The following is a 21,954-nucleotide window of genomic DNA, read 5'->3' as shown; positions in this document are numbered from 1 at the left end:
ATAAAAAACAATTTATAGGTCTCTAGGGTAGGCTAAAATAACATTTTACTCCCTGAACTCATTTTTCGTTAAATGTCTTAACGAAACCGTTTCATTGCCACATCATACCAAATAAAAATGCGACACTTTTTTTTTTTTTTTTTTTTTTTTTTTTTTTTTCTGATTTTAAAAAATGATAGGTAACCTTTTTCATATCATCTTGAGGCGCCAACACACACTCTCCACGTCAATTCTACAATAAATAAACCTAAGCCCTATAAACTTCAAACATTTGAAGTTTCAAATAAAGATATTACTCTAAAATGATATTTGATGTTCATCATTGTGCCTACCAGTGAATAGCACAATTGTGCTTGCCAATGGACAGTGAATTTTTTTTTAAAAAATCTTTAGGGGTGTCGTGGCAAATTTGGACAAAGTTTTTCTCCATTAAATTGATATGTATTCTCCATTAAATTGATATGTATTTTTAGAGCATGTGATTTTCACATGAATTTTAAAGAATTAGATGCTCTATTAAATTGTTTATAAAGACCAAAAAATACATGTGAGAATTACATATCAATTTAATAAAAATGCATGTGAAAATCACATACCGAAAAGATGAGTTTGTCAAAAGCAAATTTTGGGTAGATAATTACCATGTCTTTCCTCGACAAGATTCATCAAAAGGGAAGAGATGGGTTTCAATTTTTTTCTTCTTCGCAATAAAAGGGTTAAGTATTAATGAGTAGGGAGGCTGGATGAGATTAGAATTCACGTCAATTGGAAACGGATTATCTCCGGTCAATTTTAACCGAAAAAAATCCAAATACACCATAGCTTTTCAAATTATTAGCAATTAATGTGAAAATGTATATATATATATAGACTTATTTTTTTAAAATAAATATTTGAGGGAGTGGATCTAAATTTCGGAGATGGGTTTTTAATTTGGAGCTAAAAAACAGACGGGGGTAGCAGAGAAGAGAAGTGAACCATAATAATGTCTCCGAAAACATTGAAAATGACAAGTCTTGTAGTATAACACTGTAGCTTGTCGATTGCCATGACAGTATTTAATTTACAACGACCCAGTACGCCACTCACAACTGCTCACTTAGCTAACACTGACAAAAAAACTACTGTCACCCTCAGTCCCTCATCTATTTCCTTTTCAGAATTTAAATTTTATGCTGATACAGTAGGACCCACGCCCCCACTCAACCTCCGTGCCGCCCTATTATTGCTTCACGTACAACTACTGAAATCCTTTGGGGGGGTAAAAGTCAGGCACCACGTGCCGGTCAAATCCAGCGTGGCAAGTCCTCCAAAAAAAGAAAATTCCGGCCTCCGACACCATTCACGGGATCCTCTGACAACCCATCTCCTCTTTTGCTGATGATATATGAGCGCTTGGGGTCTTGACCAGGTCACGTTAACGGCTACTTTTCCCTCCCTTCAGAATCCTCCACGTGGCTTCCCCCGATTATAGCTTCTCTATTTGGCGCGAATGACTCCTGGGGCCCTCATCCATGGAAGCACGGAATCCTAGCTTGACTGGTGGGGTATAGCTGTATAGAGCCCACCAAGGTGTGTATTATGTGTATATAGATAAAAAATGCTTTTCGTACTACGGATATATTTGTTAATATTTTGTTTTGAGAGGATAAAATAAATTACGAAAAATCAAAAAAATATAACAAATAAATTAAATTATTTAGTGACTAATGCAATTACAATGGACTTCAGTCGTATAGAAATAAAGAAAGGTGAGCAAAATGTGGAATAAAGACACAATCAGAGATTAAGATATTGCTGATTGGGGATTAAAAAAAAAAAAAAAAAATACATTCACAAAATCATAAACAAATTTCAAAGAATGACTTCTTTGGAGAAAGCAATTCTGCTTTAAACATAAAAAAAAAAAAAATTAAAAAAAAAAAAAGGTTTCTCAAACTGGTGAGGGCAGCGAGGTGGGATCAGCTGAGGAAGGAATTTCGGGTCCGACCCGGCAGCCTTCAAGCATGAAAACAATGTCGGCCATTGATGGTCTATCAAGTGGGTCAGGTGCTGTGCAAAGCAATGCCACTTTCACTCCCAACAGGAACTCTTCCCACTCAGACGACTCCGGGTCAAGCTCGAGCAAACCGGGTTCAAGTAGTTCCGAGATTTGTCCCCTTTGTAATTGCCTTTTCACCCACTTCACGATGTCTTCATCTTGTGTGAACATAACCGGTTTTCTACCGGTTAATATCTCTAGCAACACGATGCCAAAGCTATACACGTCCGCTTCTCTTGTGGGTTGCCCGGTTAACGCCGCTTCCGGTGATACATACCCCAAGGAGCCGATTGGGGTGGACGAGGAGGATGCTTCCGCCGGAGTTGCTATGGTTAGCCGGTCTAGCCCGAATTCCGACAAATGGGCTTCGAAATCAGCATCGAAGAGGACGTTTTGCGGCTTCACATCGCCGTGGACGATTGAGACCGAGTGCAAGAAAGCTAGCCCGCGAGCAATGCCAAGTGCAATGAGGTGGCGCATTGGCCAGTTGAGCACGTGCCCTTCTTGGTGAGACGACGCCTCTTGGAGAAGCGTCCCAAGGTTCCCATTAGGCATGTAGTCGTATACAAGGAGCCTCACGTCCGGCGGACCTGTCAAAATATAAATTAAAATTATTAATTTTTATAAAGTTTTTATAAAATTATTATTATAATTCAAAGATTTTGAGCGAGATGAATTTTTACGGACCTGCGTAATAGCCGCGTAGAACAGTTAGGTTCCTGTGCTTGACTTTGCCGAGCAACTCTGCTTCTTTCCGGAAAGTGTTTTCGGCGATGGAGCCGTCGGGAAGGCGACGTATTGCTAGCACCATTCCATCTTGGAACAATGCCTTGAATAGAAGGCCGTATCTTCCCCTGCTCAGGACATTTTCCTCGTCAAATTGTCTTGTTGCTTCCAATGTCTCTGCGACTGTTATCTTGTTATTGAACATGACAAGTTTTGGTCCTCCTCCGTTTTCCCCACTTCCACGACTACCCCTTTCCGCTCCTGAGCTTGCGGGGCTCCGCTTCTTCTCCCCAGATGCCGCTTCTCGAAGCTTCTTGCGCCAACGCAAGAGGCTGTATATATAGCCGCAACAGCATAATGTCAAAAGGCATGCTCCAGCTACAGCCACGCAAATGAATAGAATCAGCCTCTTCCTCTTTCTCCTCCTTACATTTGCGCATTCTCTCATCAAGGGCTTTCCACATAGTTTCCTATTCATCGCAAACAAGGAAGGATCATTGAACTGAGAACCCACCATTTCTGGGATTTCGCCTTCAAGGTCATTACTAGACAAATTCAAGTATCTCAAACCAGAAATTCGTGAAAGATCTGCGGGAATGGCTCCGCTCAAGGTGTTTGAGGAAAGATTTAATTTTGTCAGGTTTGATAATTTTGACAATGGGTCTGGTATGTGACCTGAAAGGTGATTTGCATCCAATAACAGAGAAGTCAAAGACGAGCATTTGGAGAGCTCATCTGGGATTTCCCCTGTTAATCTATTCTCACCCAAATCAAGCTCCTTCAAACGAGATAGACGAGAAAAATCACCTGGGATTTGCCCCTCCAAACGATTAGACCGAAAATCAAGGATTTCAAGATCAGAACAATTAGCAAGTTCTGCCGGGACTCTACCGGAAATACCATTGTGCGATGCGGAGAGAATAACTAAGGACTGAAGAAATCCATAGGTTGCAGGAATCTCACCAGTGAAGGCATTGGAGGTGAGGTTCAGATATTGAAGACTAACCAAGCTGCTGAAACCTTCTGGAACATTCCCAGATAAGTGGTTATCTTCTAGAGCAACGACTTGCAGGCTTGGTAATCCAAAAAGCTCAATCGGCAACTCCCCAGATAGCTTTTGCTTACTCAAATCAAGAACTGTCAACTTCATCAAACTCCCAATGCTCGCCGGAACACTCCCTGAAAACCCACAACGACTCAGGTTCAGAACATGCAAGTTGCTTGAATTCCCGATATTGAACAAAACTCCACCGGAGAATCTGTTATTACTGAGATTCAAAGCACTCAAGTTGCTCAGATGCATTATCTCTTCCGGTACATTGCCGGTGAGAATATTGTTGCTCAAGTTCAATATTTCGAGCTCGGAGAGCCTTCCAACCTCCACCGGAATCGAACCGGAGAACAGATTTCTACCCAGAGATAACACCTTCAAGCTACTCAGTCGGTCCAAAAACCCAGGAACCGAACCGGAAAACCGGTTCCCTTCAAGATCAAGTACCCGTAACGAACTACATTTCACAATCTCACCAGGAATCCGACCAATGAGTGAATTATTCGCCGTTCTGAGCTCTTCTAACCTCAAAAGACCACCAATCTCAACCGGTAATTTACCCGAAAAGAAGTTTCCAGAAAGATCCATAACCCTCAGCGTAGTCACGTTGGTCAACCACGTCGGAAACACACCATGTACGTGATTCTCTTTAAGGTCGAAAACCTCCAAAATGCTGAAACATTTTCCGCTTGGCGGCTTAACCATGCCCGTGATCGCATTAAACCCAAGCTGAACAATCGTAACCATATTACTGCAGAGCAGAGATGTGGGGACCGAACCGGAGAGATCGTTGTGGGACAACGACAGCACCTGAAGCTTCGGAATCGCTCCAATGGTCGCCGGGATGAGACCTCTTAGCTCATTGTCTTCGGCGCTGAGTTGTACGAGCGAGGAACAGTTTGCGATAGCCGAGGGAAGAGTGCCGTACAGCTGGTTCGAGTCCAGCCAGAGATACTCAAGCTCCTGAAGCTCTCCGATTCTCGCTGGAACCTGACCCGAAAACCTGTTGTACGAGAAGTTGATGAGCTGGAGCTGAGACTTCACAGAGAAGTTTGACGGCATCTCGCCGGAGAAACCGTTCGACGATAAATCCAGATACCTGAGGCTCTGCGCGCGCGACACGTCGTCCGGGACCTTCCCGGAGAGAAAGTTGTGAGCGACGTTGAGGATTTGTAGATTGGTGAGGTTGAAGATGGAGGGTGGGAGATTGCCGGAGAGCGAGTTGTAGTGAAGGTAAATAGCGCGTAGGAGAGCGCATTGTGAGAGGGCGGAAGGTATAGAGCCGTTGAGGTCGTTGGTGTGGAGGCTGAGCTTTCTCAGCTCCCGTAAGTCACCGAGTCGGTCACTGAGTCGGCCGCCGAGTTTAAGACGTGGCAACCGGAGCTCGCGGACATGGTTTTCGTAACACACAATGCCGCGCCAGTCACACGGCGCTGCCGGCGTGGACGCATCCCATCCGTCCAATGCGCCCAGCGGGTCATGCACGCTGGCCTTGAATGCCGTCAGCGCTTGGATCTCTGATAGAGTCTGGGCGCAGGTCAAGACGGCGTCGTTGAAGCACGCCACAGTGAAGAAGACGAAGAAAAGGACGAAAGTAGCCGTTGCCACTGCCATAGAGAAAAGAATAAGATGAGCGAGACCGAGAGTGAACGTGAGGGTTTTAGGCGTTGTTGGGTTGTACTTGGGGAGCGTGTGTTGTTGATTGTGCTAGCAGAGATGGACTGGAAAGAGTGCTCGGCAGAAACGACGCCATATATGCGTTGATTTGTGTGTGAGTGTGTGAGCTTCTCTGTGCCTTTTCTCTCGCTTTTAGTCGCTTCGGTTTCCTTCCCTCTTCCCCAAAAGTTTTTTCCCAAAAGAAAAACAAAAAACAAGAGAAGGCTCTTTTGCTCTTTCTGCGCTCTTTAACAGACAACATTAACTCTTGTGAATTCCCAATGTCACGAGGGGTTGATAGTCTCACCTGACAGACAGGATGGTGACTTAATTCGGATGAGTTGGTTGGTTTGCATGACATGGGGTTCTAGTGAATAATTAATGGTGTAAAATAATGATATGGTTCTTAAACTATTATTATGGCCTTAATGATACTTTGAATAAACTATATTATTGTTCGTGGATTTCATCAAATTTCCTAACAAGAAATAGTTGTTGAACGACAGAACGGGGGTCCAATACAATTTACTTTTGAAATTAAGCATTATAATAGCAAAAGATAGATCCTAATCCTTTTGTTAAAGCTAAAAAAAGGGTATAGCTTTATCAAAATTGAGGTAAACATGTGCAAATCATAATGCCCATTTATTTGATTTGTTGCTCAAGTGTTGTGACAGTTTTTATTTTTGGGAAAAATCAAATTTAGTTTCTAGGTTTTTATGTGATTACAAGTTCGACAATTATGTCTTAGAATTTCTTCTACTTTCAAATAGGTTAATTCATCAACTTACCATCTAATTAATAAATGATACATCACGCTAAATAAAAAAAATTAAAAAAATTAAAATCATGTGGCACTTGTTTGATATGTCATGTTAACTCTACCTGTCATATATCATAGTTATTATTTACTTTAAAATGCAAATATACTATAAACAAAACAAAATAACCAATTTAAAATTAGAAAGAAAAAAAAAACCTAAAAACTTAATTATTGAAATTGAAAATTTAAGGAAGGATTGAGATCCCTCCAATCGGGGAGAAATTGAAGATTCTCCAATTGTTAATCGCAATCCTTCATTTTGAATCCAATGGTCCATAAAATGCTAACTGTTTTTGTATAACCGAGGCATTAAATACTGACTTTTGTTTTACCGAGATTTAAATAATTTTATAGACCATTATATTTCAAATGAAAAGGTCATGATTAACAATTGAAAAATCTCTAATTTCTCAAATTGGATGGAATCCAAATCCAGCATTAGATATTGAACTAAAATTTGAAAGCCCACCCAATGTCCATTGACCTATTTACTGTTTAGTTGTAAGAGTTTTTGTTCCCGTACTCGATGGCATGGAACTAAATATAGTTGTCAATGCACCACTTTATTGTGGTTGTTGCCTTTATTGTTTGGAGCTCTTTATTGAGTTCTTTTTGCCATTTATTACCTCTTTGTGCAGCTCTTAAAGATGACTGGCTTGTTTATGGTTCATTTAGAATTTCTGAATAAAACTATTGAATATTGTTTTTCTTTTTGTATGTTTGTACTGTCTTTTTCGTTTGGGCTCTGTTGTTGCCTGTTGGGGGTGCCCGCTATTTTTTTTCAATATATGAATAGAAAAAAATAAAATAAAATAGAGTTGTAAATGCAGTCACTATGAGATCTCTATTCTCTCTTTATCCAACCTTTCGCATTGACGTCCATTGGTAGTAATTATAGCATCATCTGAATATGATACTCCGAGGAGAGTTGAAATAGAAGGAAAAAAAATAGTGCATAAATTCCGTTGCCGGGACTTGAACCCGGGTCTTTCGGGTGAGAGCCGAATATCCTGACCAACTAGACTACAACGGATTTGTTGTCATTCTCCTAGAGTTATAGTAATTAATACGTACAACTCGAAAATTTAATGCGTTTCCACGGATAGAACTCTGCACTCTGCAGCTGCGCAGGGACAGAAAGGAAAGAGGGTTTAAGCACAGCAGTAGTCTCTGACTCTCTGGTGCTTCAATGGAAGCCTTGAGACCCCTTGGCCTTGGCCTCTATACCACTCCAAGCCTCCTACTCTCATTGCCCCATCCTCGCAAACTCCACAAGTTCAGCCCCTCCTCTGGCGCCGGCGGTGCTTGTAGTAGTGGTAGTAGTAGCCTCTCCACCACCTGTTCCGCCAGCAAATGGGCCGACCGCCTCATCGCCGACTTCCAATTCCTTGCCGACCCCTCATCCGATCAATCTCTCTCCTCATCCACGGCCACTCTCCCTCCTCCACCAACACCACCTCTCGCTCCTCCGGACGACCGCCACGTGTCCATCCCCCTCGACTTCTACCGCGTCCTCGGCGCCGAGTCGCATTTCCTCGGCGATGGCATTAGGAGAGCTTACGAAGCGAGGGTTTCGAAGCCCCCGCCGTACGGGTTCAGCGACGACGCTCTGATTAGTAGAAGGCAAATCCTCCAAGCCGCTTGCGAAACCCTAACGAACCCTAGCTCACGACGAGATTACAATCGAGGCCTCGTGGAAGATGAGCTTGGAACCATTTTCACACAAGTCCCATGGGACAAGGTACTCGCATTTCCAATTTCTCTTGTGCTCTGTTTGGTTTAGAATATGTACAAGATTAATCGGAATTGATAAATTATCACTTACCAAAAAGCCTAAACCGGTGGAAAATGATGAATTTAATCATTTAACCATTACTTTAAAGCTGCTATTTATTGAAGTCGGTGCTTGAACTAGAACCACTGCTCCGATGCATGATATATTACCCCCAAAGGCTGATGAAAAATAGTGAATTAAATCATCTAACCATTACTTTAACAGAAATTTAGCCTATTATGAGGGTGGCATTGATGGATTTGTAGGTTCCTGGGGCTTTGAGCGTGTTGCTAGAGGCTGGAGAGACTGAGCTAGTTATTCAAATTGGGGAGGATTTGCTTAGAGAGAGGCTGCCCAAATCGTTCAAGCAAGATGTCGTCTTGGTGTTGGCACTGGCATATGTTGACATGTCGAGGGACGCAATGGCATTGGCTCCACCGGATTTCATTCGGGGTTGCGAGGTGCTAGGGAGGGCTTTGAAGCTCTTGCAGGTATATCTCTGAATCACTTGTTTTAATGCAATTTAATATATATATATTTTTTTTTTGGTTTTGCCGTTTCATCTTTCTTTAAACTTTGATTATGTGCCTTTTTGTTCTTCTATTTGAAAATTCCTTACCCTCTAGAGGTTTATTAAAATTGCTTGAATATTCACTATTGGTTTTGCCATTGCATTACATGCTGATAATTGATGAGATTTCCTTTTAAAATTGTTTCAATAGAAAACTATGTAAGGGCACACCAGACATATTTTCAATCATAACAGGTCGCCTTTAGAGGATGCACTTAATAAATGCTGCAATTTTTGTACCTGAAATGCATATAAGGGATAAAAAAAGAAAAAAAGAAAAAAAGAAAAAAAGTAGGAATAAAAGAGGTAGAAAAACAACAGAACGGAAGAGAAATCTTGCAAATATCAGGTCTCAGTATGGTGACATAAAGGATCAGAAATTCAGAATTCAATCTTCACTAAATGCTAAGAATTGTTATTTTGATAGAATATGATGTATTTATCTTGACTGCTGTATAGGAGGAAGGGGCCAGTAGTCTTGCACCAGATTTACAAGCACAGATTGATGAGACATTGGAAGAGATCACCCCACGTTGTGTTCTGGAACTGCTAGCTTTACCTCTTGGTGATGAGTACCGGTCGAGAAGGGAAGAGGGTCTCCGTGGTGTACGTAACATTTTGTGGGCTGTTGGAGGAGGGGGAGCTGCTGTTATTGCTGGGGGATTCACGCGTGAAGATTTCCTGAGTGAGGCATTCTTGCGTATGACAACATCTGAGCAGGTAGAACCATAGATTATTTTTTCAATTCCTGCCAGTGAAATTTTATCCTTGCCACTCAATTGTCTTAATCTCAATTTGAATGTTTTTTTAAAATATTTTTTCCTTGAAAGGTCGATTTATATGCAGCCACACCACCTACTGTGCCAGCAGAATGTTTTGAAGTTTATGGAGTGGCACTTGCACTTGTTGCACAAGCCTTTTTTGGGAAAAAACCTCATCTCATAAAAGATGCTGATAACCTGTTCGAGAAACTTCAGCAGGCTCAGGTAACAGCTCTTGATAATGCTGTCCTTGCCTATTCTCCCAGAGGAAACCCTGAGGTAGACTTTGCGTTGGAGAGGGGCCTTTGTTCACTACTTGTAGGGGAGCTTGATGAGTGTCGTTCATGGTTGGGCTTGGACAGTGATAATTCACCTTACAGGAATCCATCTGTTGTAGACTTTATCTTGGAGAACTCAAAGGATGATTATGACAAGGATCTTCCTGGGCTTTGTAAACTGTTGGAGACATGGTTGATGGAGGTGGTTTTTCCCAGATTTAGAGACACTAAAGCTATACAGTTCAAGCTTGGTGATTACTATGATGATCCTAAAGTCCTTAGATATTTAGAAAGGCTGGAGGGTGTTGGTGGTTCACCCTTAGCTGCAGCAGCAGCCATAGTGAGGATTGGCGCTGAGGCTACTGCAGTTCTTGATCATGTTAAGGTTAGTGCGATTCAGGCATTGCAGAAGGTGTTTCCTCTAGGTCAAAGGGACCAGAATACTGAACATCAAGAAGATGGTGACTTGAATTACTCTGTTCCTGCCATAGAAAGTGAAGAGCCTCAGGGAGAACCTGATCAAGGTGATTCTGCCAATATAGCTGAGATTTCTGGAAGTAATAGCTCTGGTGAAATACTTGAGGAAGAATTTATGACTGACAAAATTAAAGATGCAAGTGTGAAGATTATGTGTGCTGGTGTGGTCATTGGGCTAATGACTTTGGTTGGCTTGAGGTATTTACCGGCTAGGAACAGCTCATCCATTCTACGTAAAGAAGTTCCTTCAACGATGGCATCGGATGTCAGTGTAGGTATGATATAATGATACATTGACAGTGTGTCTCAATCTAACAAAGCCTTTAACAGTGAACTACATGTAATTTTTAGGCAATTTTGCTCTATCTAGAGAATATCTCTAACAATATATTCTCAATTGGATGTCAGTGTCAGTGTAGGTATGATATAATGATACATTGACAGTGTATCTCAATCTAACAAAGCCTTTAACAGTGAACTATATGTAATTTTTAGGCAATTTTGCTCTATCTAGAGAATATCTCTAACAATATATGCCACTTTCACTTGCAAATTATGGGAGTTAACTGTTGCGTGTTTCACATTTAAAAGAATTTTGTGCTTGAATTTCTTGTGCTAATTTTTCATTTAACCATTTTTTGGTGAGTCTTTCTGATGGAACCTTTTTAGTTTTCAAATAAATCCCACATTTGTTTGTGGGGATACTCAGAAAGTCATTTTTGGTTCCCCAAATAGAACTAATTTTAATTAGTCCTGAGGATTGATGGCAGCAAAATAGATGGCATCTTTGTTTACACATCTTAGATGTGGTATATTATTCATGAAATTGTGAATTTTCTTGTCTTCTTTTCCCCCTCAAATTGTGGCTTTACATTTTTTTTTACCTATCTCTGTGGTGTAAACCAATTAATTGTTAGAATTTTGCTGTTATTTATGAATTACACGTTTTGATCCACTTGTTAACTGTCAGAGCTAGCCATTGACAAATGTAGCATTCAATTTTTATGCATGTAGTGGACTTCTGGTTAATCACATACTTTTGTTGTTGATTAGCTCTAGTTCAAGTGATACTTCCTCCTCCCTTAAAAGTGGGATGGAGGGTAGGTTGTGGGTTCAAAACCCAATGGATGCATGTGTGACTTACCTAATTTACGAAGTAATTTCCTTGTTGTAGTGTTCTTAATTTGCGCATCATGGAACCATAGTAGTATATCTTACGGCTATCCAGTCTCCTCTTCCTTTTCATATAATGATGTACTAGGAAAATTTGAGATTCCAGGATCTGATTGTGCCCTCTTATTCTGAACCAAAATCTCACTTAATTGGCGTCACTTCTTGACTACCATTGGCCTCAAATTATGACACTTACCCAAGTTGGACAACTTAGAAATTTTTTTCTTATTGAAATGTGTATCAAATTGACTCCCAAAGACCTTGACACCTATTGGTTTTGCATATTTAGATTCAATGTGTAACCTCTAATATAACAAAATATTTGATATCATGAGATGCACAGAGATGTGATCTCAGGCATTTCCATTGCATCGTGCTCTAAATTTCACATTCAATTATGCAGGGGTCTCAGGAGATGAAAAGGCTGGGGAGGAATTACCCAAAATGGATGCAAGGATTGCAGAAGGTCTAGTTCGCAAATGGCAGAACATTAAATCTCAGGCCTTTGGACCTGATCATTGCCTAGAAAGATTGCCAGAGGTAACACGATTTCCTTGTTTTCTGTGTTAATTAGCAGGGATCATTTCCATGAGCTAGCCACCAGATGTTGACACTGCTTATAAATTAAAAATTCTTGGCCACGTGAGAAAAGCTTGAAAGGGGGGTTAAAAAGAAAAAAAGAGAAGAAAAACCACCCATCCAGTGCCCTCAGAAATTGGCAACCGTGGTTTCGTCAACCACAAGCGGGGGTGTATTGTTTCCTGGGCATGGCAGAAATTCTTTCTTCTTTTCTTATCCTTTTTATAATGCTTCACAACAAAGATTTCCCATCGATGTATATGAGCATTACAAAAAGATTCGACTTAGAAATGTAAAAAATTAATGGCTGGGACTAATTCTGCACCAACAGTTTTAAATGTACCAAAGCATCCCGGAACCCATGCTTGCTTTTTTGCAATGCATACATGTGCACACAGACTGCTGTTTTATTAGTTTCAGCTTCTTTGTCTGGGCTAGTGTTAACCCAGTTTACAATCGGGTATATTCTCGACATGTTCTGTCTGTTGTTATGGGTGCTTTTTGTTGTTTGAATATCAAGCGTATATTGCATCAAGGTAGGCACTAAGATTGTTTATACTATGCCTAAAGTGAAGTTCATCACTAGATTTTATGTGTCAGCCTGGCATGATTACAGATTATGCATTTTTCTTTGAGGATTTCTAATTAGTCGTCAATGTAATGGTTAATATCTTTCTTAACCTTCCAATGATGCCAGGTTTTGGATGGTGAGATGTTGAAGATATGGACAGATCGTGCCGCTGAAATTGCCCAACTGGGTTGGTTCTATGACTATGGTCTGTTGAACCTCACTATTGACAGCGTCACCGTGTCACTAGATGGGCGGCGTGCTGTGGTTGAAGCAACTCTCAAAGAGTCAGCCTACCTAACTGTTGTGGACCGTCCGGAGCAGAATGCCTCCAACACCAGAACCTACACGACAAGGTATGAGATGTCTTGCTCCAATTCGGGATGGAAAATTACCGAAGGAGCCGTCCTCGAACCATAATGAGATGACACAAAACAGAATGAGGTTCAGTGTATATAGTATATACCATCACTGTTTTTGTTGGTATCATTCTTAGATTGTTATCTATCGTATTGTTAAGGTTTTTTTTTATTTTTTTTTATTTTTAATTTTTAATTACATATTTAGTAAGAATTAATCCACCCACCCACCCAAAAAAAGAAAAAAGAAAAAAAAAAGAAAAAGAAGAAGGTAAAAATCGTTGTTGATAATGCCGATATCCTGTATTGCATGTTATGTTGTCTACTCTTCTGACCGGAAGGGTAAAACACCGCGGCGTGCACCGAGCTAAAGCCGTGGTAGAGTATTGAGTGGTGGGCTGTGTCCTGCAGTAAAAAAGGAATTTATTCAGTTAATTTAGTGTTCTCTTAAGAAATCAAAACCCGGGCTCTATTGTTCAGTGAGACAAAATATCCATTTCATCTCGAGTCAAATTTCGCTGACAACAACTCGAAACAAGAAAGAAAAGGAAACAAATAAAAAAGGGGAAGGGGAGAGAGAGAAAATAATAGATGGAAGAGAGGAAATGAAAAATGCTTCCAATTTAGTAAGTGGAGGGGGTTTATATGGTAAGAATCAGAAGGAGATATTTCAACATAGGTACCGTACCTTTCTAGTTCCAAAAAGCTTATGAGAGAAGAGACAAACTACTGTGTTTCCATCTAAAGGTTTTCCGGTTTAGCGGCCAGGAGGATAAGAAGCTGAGTCCAAATATCTCCTTCGGGGCTTGGCCTGTTTCCACAAAGCCCACCAGCTTCGCAACAAGGACAGCACTCTCCTGCACATGGTGCATGTCCTTTGGTACCTTCCACAAGTGGTGTACCAATTGAAGGCTCCTTCTTTTGGTTTTCAACCCAATACCCCATTTTTGATAAAGGCGTTTTCGTTCCTTCTCTGAGAACTTCTTCACTCTCTTGCTCAACATTTTTCTCTCGCGATTGAGAGCCTTCTCACTGTTCACCAACCAAAAAAAAATGATGTTAGATTAGACATTTCTTGTTGGCACATAAAAAACAAATTAAATAAACCTTTTCTTCTACTTCTAACAAACGAGGACCTGATATTACAACAACAACTTGTAACGTTGCCCATATAGAATTTGAATCCCCTACAATCTGCTGCACAAAGAAGGATAGAGAAAATTGTAAGCGGCCAAGAGAGGGGTCCCTACCCAAACAGCCCCCCCCCCCCCCCCCCCAACTCAGGCAGGTGAGCCTCCTCTCACAGACATGAATTATCAATTATAAGAGATCCCAGTCCATCTAAATACGACTACTTCGTCTCAAAGCTATATCTTGGCCCTATCAGAAAATAGTTTCTTTTACATTCACATTTAAAAAAAAAAAAAAATCAAAAAGATTACAAAGTTCTGTTAATTTCATCATTGTTGATGTTGAGCTCATGATTTGGTGCTTCGATTGCATGTTTGTTACGTGCATGTGCATGTGTCTAAGATGAATCCCTTCACATGGAAGAGAGAGACTATACCTTGAAGCTGGTGTTAGAGTTCGATTCTCTTTGCTACTTCCTTTTGAAAATATAACCTTGAGAAAGGACAACCGTCTGAGCTCTATTTCCAAGTACACTGCGTCCGATGGTTCACCTTTGAAGAGAAGAAAGAAAAAGGTTCTGTGAACCAATGGCACATTGCAAGCATCCCAGAGTTGAATTATTTCTCTCCGCTGCCTTTCAAAATCGAAGGGCCAATTAGAACCAGGCAGCAAGGCACCATGCACGCCAGCATCTTTTACGCTGTTCCTGTGCTCATAGGTCCTTATTGCGGCATCTCGTTCCTATCACACACAACAATCCCATGATAAAACACGGAGAACTATGTATTAAATACTGGAACTGGATATCGCGGCCCATACTTTCTGTTATATATGTTTTCTAATTGTTAATCAAAAATGTTATTTCTCTATCTCCCATCCATCTCTTTTTCAAATCCACCATTGGATCCAATGTGGAATATTTGAAAAAAGAGATGAATGGGAAATGGAAGAATAGCAGGTCTCATTGTTAATACCAATGATGTGGTTTAAGTGAGATAAAACCAAAAGAATCACAAGAGACCTAAACGTAATGTGTGTGTGTGTGTGTAAGAGAGAGAGAGAGTGAGAGAGAGAGAGAGAGAGAGAGGTCTGGCTTCGCACCAAATCATTAAATAGTCTCTTGGACTGAGGTTTGGCCGCTTCACTCTGTCTTGCAGTAAAATTGGGGGTGCTTTTCGCATCCTCTGTATCAGACTTCCTGCTGTTCTGTTCTTCTGTGGAAACGCTCTTAACATAATTTTGAGAAGCTTTTCTCAAAAAATTTCCACTTCTGGCACCAAGCTTCATTGCAGAAAGACTTCTCTGAGGGCCTTCTTTAATGCTGGGGAAGTACTCCTTCTCAGACCCAGCAGGTGGCGTGTTTTCATTCTGTTCTGCCTTCTCGAACCAATGAGCAGATTGCATAATTGCCCTACAACTTTTGCTTCTAGCGAATTTCGAGCTTCTAGTGCTAGACAAAAAATATGCTTCAGAGGATGGAGATCGGTCTGAAGGACAGAAACTGATCAGACGGTTGATGGCCTTTTGCATGCTCTGAATTCTTTGCTTCAGATCATTGTAAGTGTTGTCGTCATCAACACCATTCATATCCTTAGCTACCTTCTCTGGGGATGATACTGCTTCTTCATTCATAACCTCCTCAGATCGCTTCTGTGGATATGACACTGCATCTTCATCCATAGCCTCCTCAGATCCCTTCTGTGAGGGTGTTGCAGCATCTTCATTTGTCGCCTTCGTAGACCCCTTCTGTTGGGATGTTACAGCATCTTCATTTGTTGCCTCCTCAGGTCCCTTCTGTTGGGATGTTACAGCATCTCCATTTGTTGCCTCCTTAGGTCCCTTCTGTGGGGATGTTAAAACATCTTCATTCAGGGGCTCTCTCAAGGGGAATTGTCCAACTTGTTCTATAGGACCAGGTAAGGGAAGAACGGATTCAATATTTTGATCTCCTGGAGATTCCTCCACTTCAATACATCGAACTTCCTTGCAGTTATCTTCAGAGTCTGCATCAGCTCTTTCAGCAATCTCCTCCCCAGACCGATATAGATCAGGGTCAACAAACTTAGGAGTACTGACATCCAGCAGTAAGTTGTCCACTGAATTACCAGAAAATTGTTGGTGATCCTTGTTGGAATTATGCACACTGGATCCGTGAAGATCTTTAGACGTACTGCATGTTCTGGGACCTAGATCAAGACAAAGAGGATTTGCTGGACCTGATGACTCTGATATAGAATATTCATCAATTCTTAAAAACTGGTCTCCTCCAACTGACTGCTGACTATTCTTAATGCGAGACTCAGTAAGCTGAGATTGCTGAGTCAATTCTTTAATCTCTTGGCCCATCTGCATGGAAAGGCAGCGTGTGCCACACTTGAACATGTGAGCAAACAGTGTATAACAGATATTTGTAGAGACTGGATTCTAGATATTCATCTCATCATACCTTTTCAATCAGAAGATCTTTCTCCTTCAGTAAGGCAGCAAAATCGTACGTGATGGAAGTCGACACCAAGCTCTTCAACTCATTCTCTAGTCTAGACAACTCTCTTTGCAGTTGCTTTACCATTGCTTTATCAGACACCACCACATTGACCCGTGCATTAGTAGTCACCTCTTTAGCACAACTTGCAAACAAGAGTGTGTTTCTTGATTGCTCAACGTGACAGTGCGCAGGGCTCATGGTGCAAATAATCGCTGTTCTGGCATTGCCTACCAGAGAGTTCTGCAGAATGCGTGTTAGCTTAGAGTCCCTATAAGGAACATGCCCAGTTCTTCCCTTGCTGCATCCAACCATGACAGTAGATTGACAAGGAACAAATGATTAAGTTATGTTACAATAAATACAGTAATAAGAAGGTCAATTAAAGGGGGAACAAACAGGAGTTTTCAAGAAGAAAAGATACAAAAATTTCAAAATTTCCAGCCCCAGGCCCCCCCGAATGAGAAACAAGGTACTACTACGTCAGCAATTGACATAAAAGGCGCGCAGCATATTCTACAGAATAAATACTGCTGTAGAAACCCTCCAAGATGCTACTATAGAACATGATCTAGATTGTTGCTCAAGGCTTGAGCAGGATTAAACAGATAAAAAAAACCCAAGGAGGAGACACAAACGATGCTGCAGTCAACACAACATAACAAGGGAATGAAAGCGAAGACAACCAGACTAGCCACTAAGACAAAACTTTATGTTGCATATAAAAAGACTTAGATGCTCGATTCCTAGCTCTGTCACCTTAAACTCTTTCCTACAATATATTTTCTTCAAAAGTAGCAAGTCCTACCCAATAAGGTTAAAAAAAAAAAAAAGAAGACAAGAAAGAAAAAAAGATATCTGCATACACTAACCAGCGACCTAATGTTACCATTAAGACAAAACTTTATGTTGCATATAAAAAGACTTAGATGCTCGATTCCTAGCTCTGTCACCTTAAACTCTTTCCTACAATATATTTTCTTCAAAAGTAGCAAGTCCTAGCCAATAAGGTTTAAAAATAAAAAATAAAAAATAAAAAAATAAAAAAAATAAAAAATAAAAAAGAAGAAAAAAGGATATCTGCATACACTAACCAGCAACCTAATGTTACCATTTAACTTCAAGTGCAGTTACATGTATTAATTTATAAGGACACAATTTTAGGAATATGATTGATAGAAGGATTTCAATCACAAACGTAGAAAGCGAGAATGAAAATTATATAGTAGAGTTTACAATCTGTAGACATGCTTTTATGAGGGTTCTGTGAAGAAAACTCAGTTTGGCAAGCCGTTAATGAACATGGTTCTTCTATGAAAACAGAGGAGGTAAGATTAGTTGACTTCTAGGTTTTTTTCAGGACTTTGGCATCTTAAAAAAAAATCAAAGCATTATAACCATATTTGAGATCACGCAATCTAGCTGCATATTCTAGCTGCCAGTTGACAAATGAATTGAAAAGAATTAACTGTTAAAGACGAAAATTATAAGACCTTAATTTGCGGATTACAGTTCCAAGTGTCAGTAAACTGCGATTTATATGGGAACCTTCTTTCAATCTTGCACCAGCTGATGATGTCTGAGAAGCACGCTCACTACCGGCAAGATCAACAAAATCCTGCACAAATAAGCCAACTTCAGTTCTCATTTTCCTTTGTAATGAAATCATTCCAACAGAACCTTATGAAGAAATTTATTGTTAATCACTCATGAACAATAACATACCACTGTAGCCATAAGAGTGCTTGGAGCGCCTATATATTCATGAGCAGAACTTTCAATTGTCTGTGGAATACATGTGGGATCCAACAATTTATAAGAAGAGTAACAATATAAGAAAATAACTACTTTGTAATTTGATGTTTCATACCAGTCGCAAAATTTGATGAGATCTGGAGCTAGTTTCATTCAGAGAGGTCTCTCCTATCTTCCTTTCAGCTGCAAGCATGAAACACCCAGATAACAACATAAACGTCAACACGGTGAAAACAAATGTGAGATAGATATAATGTCATTTTGTGAAGCAAACTCCAACACAAGTTCCTTTACCATGGCAGATGGAAAGTAGCTTTTGCAGATGGTCCCAGTCCCTCAGAGTCACCTCCGTAAGTCTCTCAACAACAGTACCTTTCTGTAGAAGTGAAATAACATTATTGAAGATGTTCTTGATCATTAAATTACAACAATGAACTATCTTTAAAGAACACTATGACAAAAAGAACAAAGAAAAGAAGAAGAATGCACACTATTAACCTCTGGGTCATCTAGAAGTCTAAGTGGAACATTGTCTGAGCTGAGGAGGTCTCTCACAGCTTCGTTATAAATCTCCATGGCAGAGAACTTCAACACAAATTCCCTTTCTTTATGCTAAAAGATGAAATAAAACATGTCAAACTTATGCTACTGTGCCAAGGAACAACATAGAATACGTTGTAAATATGAGATGTTTAAGTTTGTACATACCATATCTACGTATTCATATATATCTGCTACTGCATATTCAGTAATTCCACTCATGGTGTACGTCTTTCCACTGCTGGTTTGCCCATATGCAAAAATGCTTGCTGTACGCATATTTCACCTTCAGTCGTCTACCATCGTACTCGAATATCAGGAAACAGAAAATGAGGTCAAGAAAATTACTCACAGTTAATACCGTTGACTGCTGAAAGGGCAACGTCCCTTGCTCCTTCTTTATACACCCGCTTTGTGGGGCAGTTACTACCAAATACTCTATCTATCCCCAGTTCATTGATTGCCAAAAAAAACGGGGGGGGGGGGGGGGAGGGGGGGGGGGGGGGGGGGTGGTTGGTGAAACAAAGTTATTATGAGAGATTCTCTAATCTGATATGAAAATTTGATGTTATTATAGAAGCGTAAAGTCATGGGAAAAAATGCAAAAAGAAAAAAGACCAAAAAAGAAAGTTATAACAGGTTCTATAAACTGAAATAAAAAGTTGATGTTATTATAAAAGCGTAAATTTTGTTGGGATCAAGTTCAAGTTCTTGCCTGAGTTTGAACAACCTTTTAACTTATTGAATTGGCGAAATTAAAAAAGAAAAACAATTCCAAGATTAGTTATTGTATATGGAAAATGATACCATTCAATCCAAAATCTTAAATCTATGGGTTTGAGCGCCCAATAATGTTATATTAACTGTTGATTCTTATAATCATTGACGCATATTACACATATGATTCATTTAGAGGAATCTTGAGAGTTTTGACATTTTAAGAAATTGGACACGACAAACTTTATGAGACTACAACCATTAATCAAAAGAAATGAAGAGATAATAAAGCAAGAACATGCTTGATTACCATATGTATAGGAGGAGGGAAACATGGCACGGTCCGGCAGGTTGTGCTTGAACTTGATTGAGTTTCCATTGATGCATTCCCAATCGGACGCATCGTTCCTCAAAATCTCTTTCTCATTCAAAGGCCTCACCCTAACCGAAACGAAAATCCTCTCTTCTTGGCCATTCGATCCCGGTGTGCCCCCTTGCATCATCTGCTCCTCTCCACTCATTGTGGAGGCATTCACCGCAGAGTTTCCTCTTCAAGATCAGAAACAAATAAATTGTAACCTAAACGTTGAATCTGAATGTAAATGAAAGCAAGAAACAGAGAAAGATTACTCAAACCAAACAATTTAGCTCACCTTCTGATCTCCAAACCAAGAAGAGAAATCGAATGGCACTGGAACTACATACTTCAATGCGAAGATACAAATCAATTTACGCAAGGAACAGAAAGAAAATAGAAATTGGCGAAAACGTTGGATCCAACCTGGAAATAGAGAGAAATGTGGCCAAAAGGCCCCAAAACCACGAGACAGAGTGGGAAATAGAACCGACCGTTGAAACGAAACCGCCAATTGATGAAATTATCGTTTTAACCTCCACTTGGTAGTATATTAACACGATCGCCACCTATTTTTCTTTCGTTTTCTCTTTTTTTAGTAGCCTTCACTCTCCACCGCCTGTCGGCAAATCAAACTTTTGTTAGTCACGTGTGAAAAACCAAGTTTTTCTTTGGCTATAAATAGACATTTCGGTCACTTTATTGTCCAATTAATTGATAATATATTTACTATATTTATTTATTTTTGTTTTATTTAGTTAGGTGCATGCTATATATTATTCGTTCAATCATCTCTTTTTACAAATTTAATAGATCAACAATTAGATTTATTAAAAAAAAAATGATTAAAATATAGTTGAGATAATAATTTTTATCATTTTTCTTTAGCTAATTCAATTTAATTTAATTTTTAATATCAGTCCAACAACAAATCTTTTGTGATTTTTTTGTTATACCTCCGTAATTCCCTATACCCTATCTCTTTTTTCTTTTAGAAATGGTTGTAATTAGACGACCAAAACGGATTTGAATTTCATACAGCAAAGATAATGGTACTCAACTTCACCATTTTTCTTCATCTTGTGCGGACATATAAAATATATATATATATATATATATATATATAATAAAAAAACTTTTAATAAGAAGTTGGGTACCATTATCATTTGACTTATATTAACTAAAAAAAATGTTTGACTTGTTCTTCTTCTAAATGTGTAACTAAAAGAAATGGATCTCTACGATTGAAATTTTCCCCAATTATTTCTCACCTTTTCTACTCTTTTTTGGGCAGGAGTATGTAAAGGAGGTTTCCTTATACGAACATGAGACCACGCTTGTAGGGCCCTTTGAGCACACACCTCTCACAATTCTCATGTTATCAATTTTTTCCTTTCTCTTTAAATAGGAAATAATCTGAATCAATTTCCTTACCCGAACATGAGGCCACGCTCATAGGGCCCTTTGCGCGCACAATTCTCAGGTTATCACTTCATTTCTTTCTCTTTTAAGTAGGAAATAATCTGAATCCGTAACTCAAAAGATTGACACGCAGTTTCATTTTTTTTTTTAAGTAATGCTACAAGTCCGTCTCTCTTATATCCTTTCAAGAATGATGTAACTCTTATGGTGCGTTTGAGATTGTAATTTCGCAAGAATAATTTACATTTTTAAAAGATATCTCAAAACGTAAGACGCTTAACACTGCGATTTAAAACAAAAAAAAATGCGATTTCTATAAGCAGGCTATGAGTGCTTATTTGAAAAGGCACAAATTTAAACCAAAATTACGATTTCTCATAACAAATATTTAATAAAAAAATATTTTTTTTAACATGTTTTACCAAACACCTTTGTGATTTTAAAAAGTAACAATTTAACAAACACAATTTTTAAAAACGCAATTTTTAAAATCACACTTATTGAAATCGCAATTCCAAACGGACCCTTAAAATCACTATTGTAATTGATTATTATTAAATTTTGATCAAATAACGATTTTAAAAGTCACATCATTCTTGAAGGAACACAAGAAAGACTTTTAAAATTACTCAATTTTTTCCGGTTACTACAATCTTACTCCAATTTCTGCACACACTAATTGGGAGCAAAAAACTATTTAAATGTAACGATTGCT

General features: G+C 39.4%; 3 protein-coding genes and 1 non-coding gene across 6 annotated transcripts; 1 reads left to right on the top strand and 3 right to left on the bottom strand.

The window, feature by feature from the left end:
• Window positions 1-1,816: 1,816 nt before the first annotated feature.
• On the bottom strand, window positions 1,817-5,663 carry LOC132190165 (uncharacterized). The gene is made up of 2 exons (XM_059605067.2): window positions 2,729-5,663; window positions 1,817-2,631 (listed from the first exon to the last, which is right to left on the bottom strand). Exons 1-2 carry the CDS (start codon window positions 5,430-5,432, stop codon window positions 1,934-1,936), a joined length of 3,402 nt encoding a protein of 1,133 aa, XP_059461050.2. The 5' UTR covers window positions 5,433-5,663; the 3' UTR covers window positions 1,817-1,933.
• A 1,594-nt stretch (window positions 5,664-7,257) lies between these two features.
• TRNAE-CUC (transfer RNA glutamic acid (anticodon CUC)) lies at window positions 7,258-7,330 on the bottom strand. The gene has a single exon. It is a non-coding gene; the product is annotated as a tRNA-Glu (tRNA).
• A 111-nt stretch (window positions 7,331-7,441) lies between these two features.
• Window positions 7,442-13,009, top strand: ARC6 (Chaperone DnaJ-domain superfamily protein). The gene is made up of 6 exons (XM_059603592.2): window positions 7,442-8,038; window positions 8,338-8,562; window positions 9,102-9,362; window positions 9,473-10,433; window positions 11,735-11,871; window positions 12,608-13,009. The coding sequence occupies exons 1-6, from the start codon at window positions 7,487-7,489 to the stop codon at window positions 12,896-12,898; spliced, it is 2,427 nt and encodes an 808-aa protein (XP_059459575.2). The 5' UTR covers window positions 7,442-7,486; the 3' UTR covers window positions 12,899-13,009.
• A 105-nt stretch (window positions 13,010-13,114) lies between these two features.
• On the bottom strand, window positions 13,115-20,196 carry LOC132189083 (kinesin-like protein KIN-7E). 3 transcript variants are annotated; one of them, XM_059603590.2, is made up of 14 exons: window positions 20,116-20,196; window positions 19,773-20,011; window positions 19,098-19,187; window positions 18,914-19,014; window positions 18,704-18,817; window positions 18,500-18,581; window positions 18,321-18,388; window positions 18,176-18,235; window positions 17,944-18,068; window positions 16,415-16,751; window positions 15,070-16,314; window positions 14,405-14,709; window positions 13,526-13,869; window positions 13,115-13,242 (listed from the first exon to the last, which is right to left on the bottom strand). In XM_059603590.2, the coding sequence occupies exons 2-13, from the start codon at window positions 19,981-19,983 to the stop codon at window positions 13,545-13,547; spliced, it is 3,063 nt and encodes a 1,020-aa protein (XP_059459573.2). In that variant the 5' UTR covers window positions 19,984-20,011; window positions 20,116-20,196; the 3' UTR covers window positions 13,115-13,242; window positions 13,526-13,544. The 3 variants fall into 3 exon arrangements, with proteins under 3 accessions (XP_059459573.2, XP_059459572.2, XP_059459574.2); XM_059603589.2 differs by having other exon boundaries at window positions 13,231-13,869; XM_059603591.2 differs by lacking the exons at window positions 13,115-13,242; window positions 13,526-13,869 and adding an exon at window positions 13,974-14,031.
• Window positions 20,197-21,954: the final 1,758 nt, after the last annotated feature.

The sequence above is a fragment of the Corylus avellana genome, chromosome 9 (assembly GCF_965113065.1).
Source record: "Corylus avellana chromosome 9, dhCorAvel1.hap1.2, whole genome shotgun sequence".
NCBI classification, from domain to species: Eukaryota; Viridiplantae; Streptophyta; class Magnoliopsida; order Fagales; family Betulaceae; genus Corylus; species Corylus avellana.
Note: the sequence above shows the minus strand (reverse complement) of the source record. Positions and strands in the feature narration are given on the sequence as shown.

Coding starts and splice junctions, on each gene's coding strand:
- LOC132190165 (XM_059605067.2), bottom strand. CDS start 5,432: ATGGCAGTGGCAACGGCTACTTTCGTCCTTTTCTTCGTCTTCTTCACT. Junction 2,632..2,728: donor TCTACGCGGCTATTACGCAG/GTCCGTAAAAAT, acceptor ATATTTTGACAG/GTCCGCCGGACGTGAGGCTC.
- ARC6 (XM_059603592.2), top strand. CDS start 7,487: ATGGAAGCCTTGAGACCCCTTGGCCTTGGCCTCTATACCACTCCAAGC. Junction 8,039..8,337: donor CACAAGTCCCATGGGACAAG/GTACTCGCATTT, acceptor ATGGATTTGTAG/GTTCCTGGGGCTTTGAGCGT. Junction 11,872..12,607: donor GCCTAGAAAGATTGCCAGAG/GTAACACGATTT, acceptor CAATGATGCCAG/GTTTTGGATGGTGAGATGTT.
- LOC132189083 (XM_059603590.2), bottom strand. CDS start 19,983: ATGAGTGGAGAGGAGCAGATGATGCAAGGGGGCACACCGGGATCGAAT. Junction 18,582..18,703: donor GACTTCTAGATGACCCAGAG/GTTAATAGTGTG, acceptor TCACTTCTACAG/AAAGGTACTGTTGTTGAGAG. Junction 16,752..17,943: donor ACTGTAATCCGCAAATTAAG/GTCTTATAATTT, acceptor GGTTGGATGCAG/CAAGGGAAGAACTGGGCATG.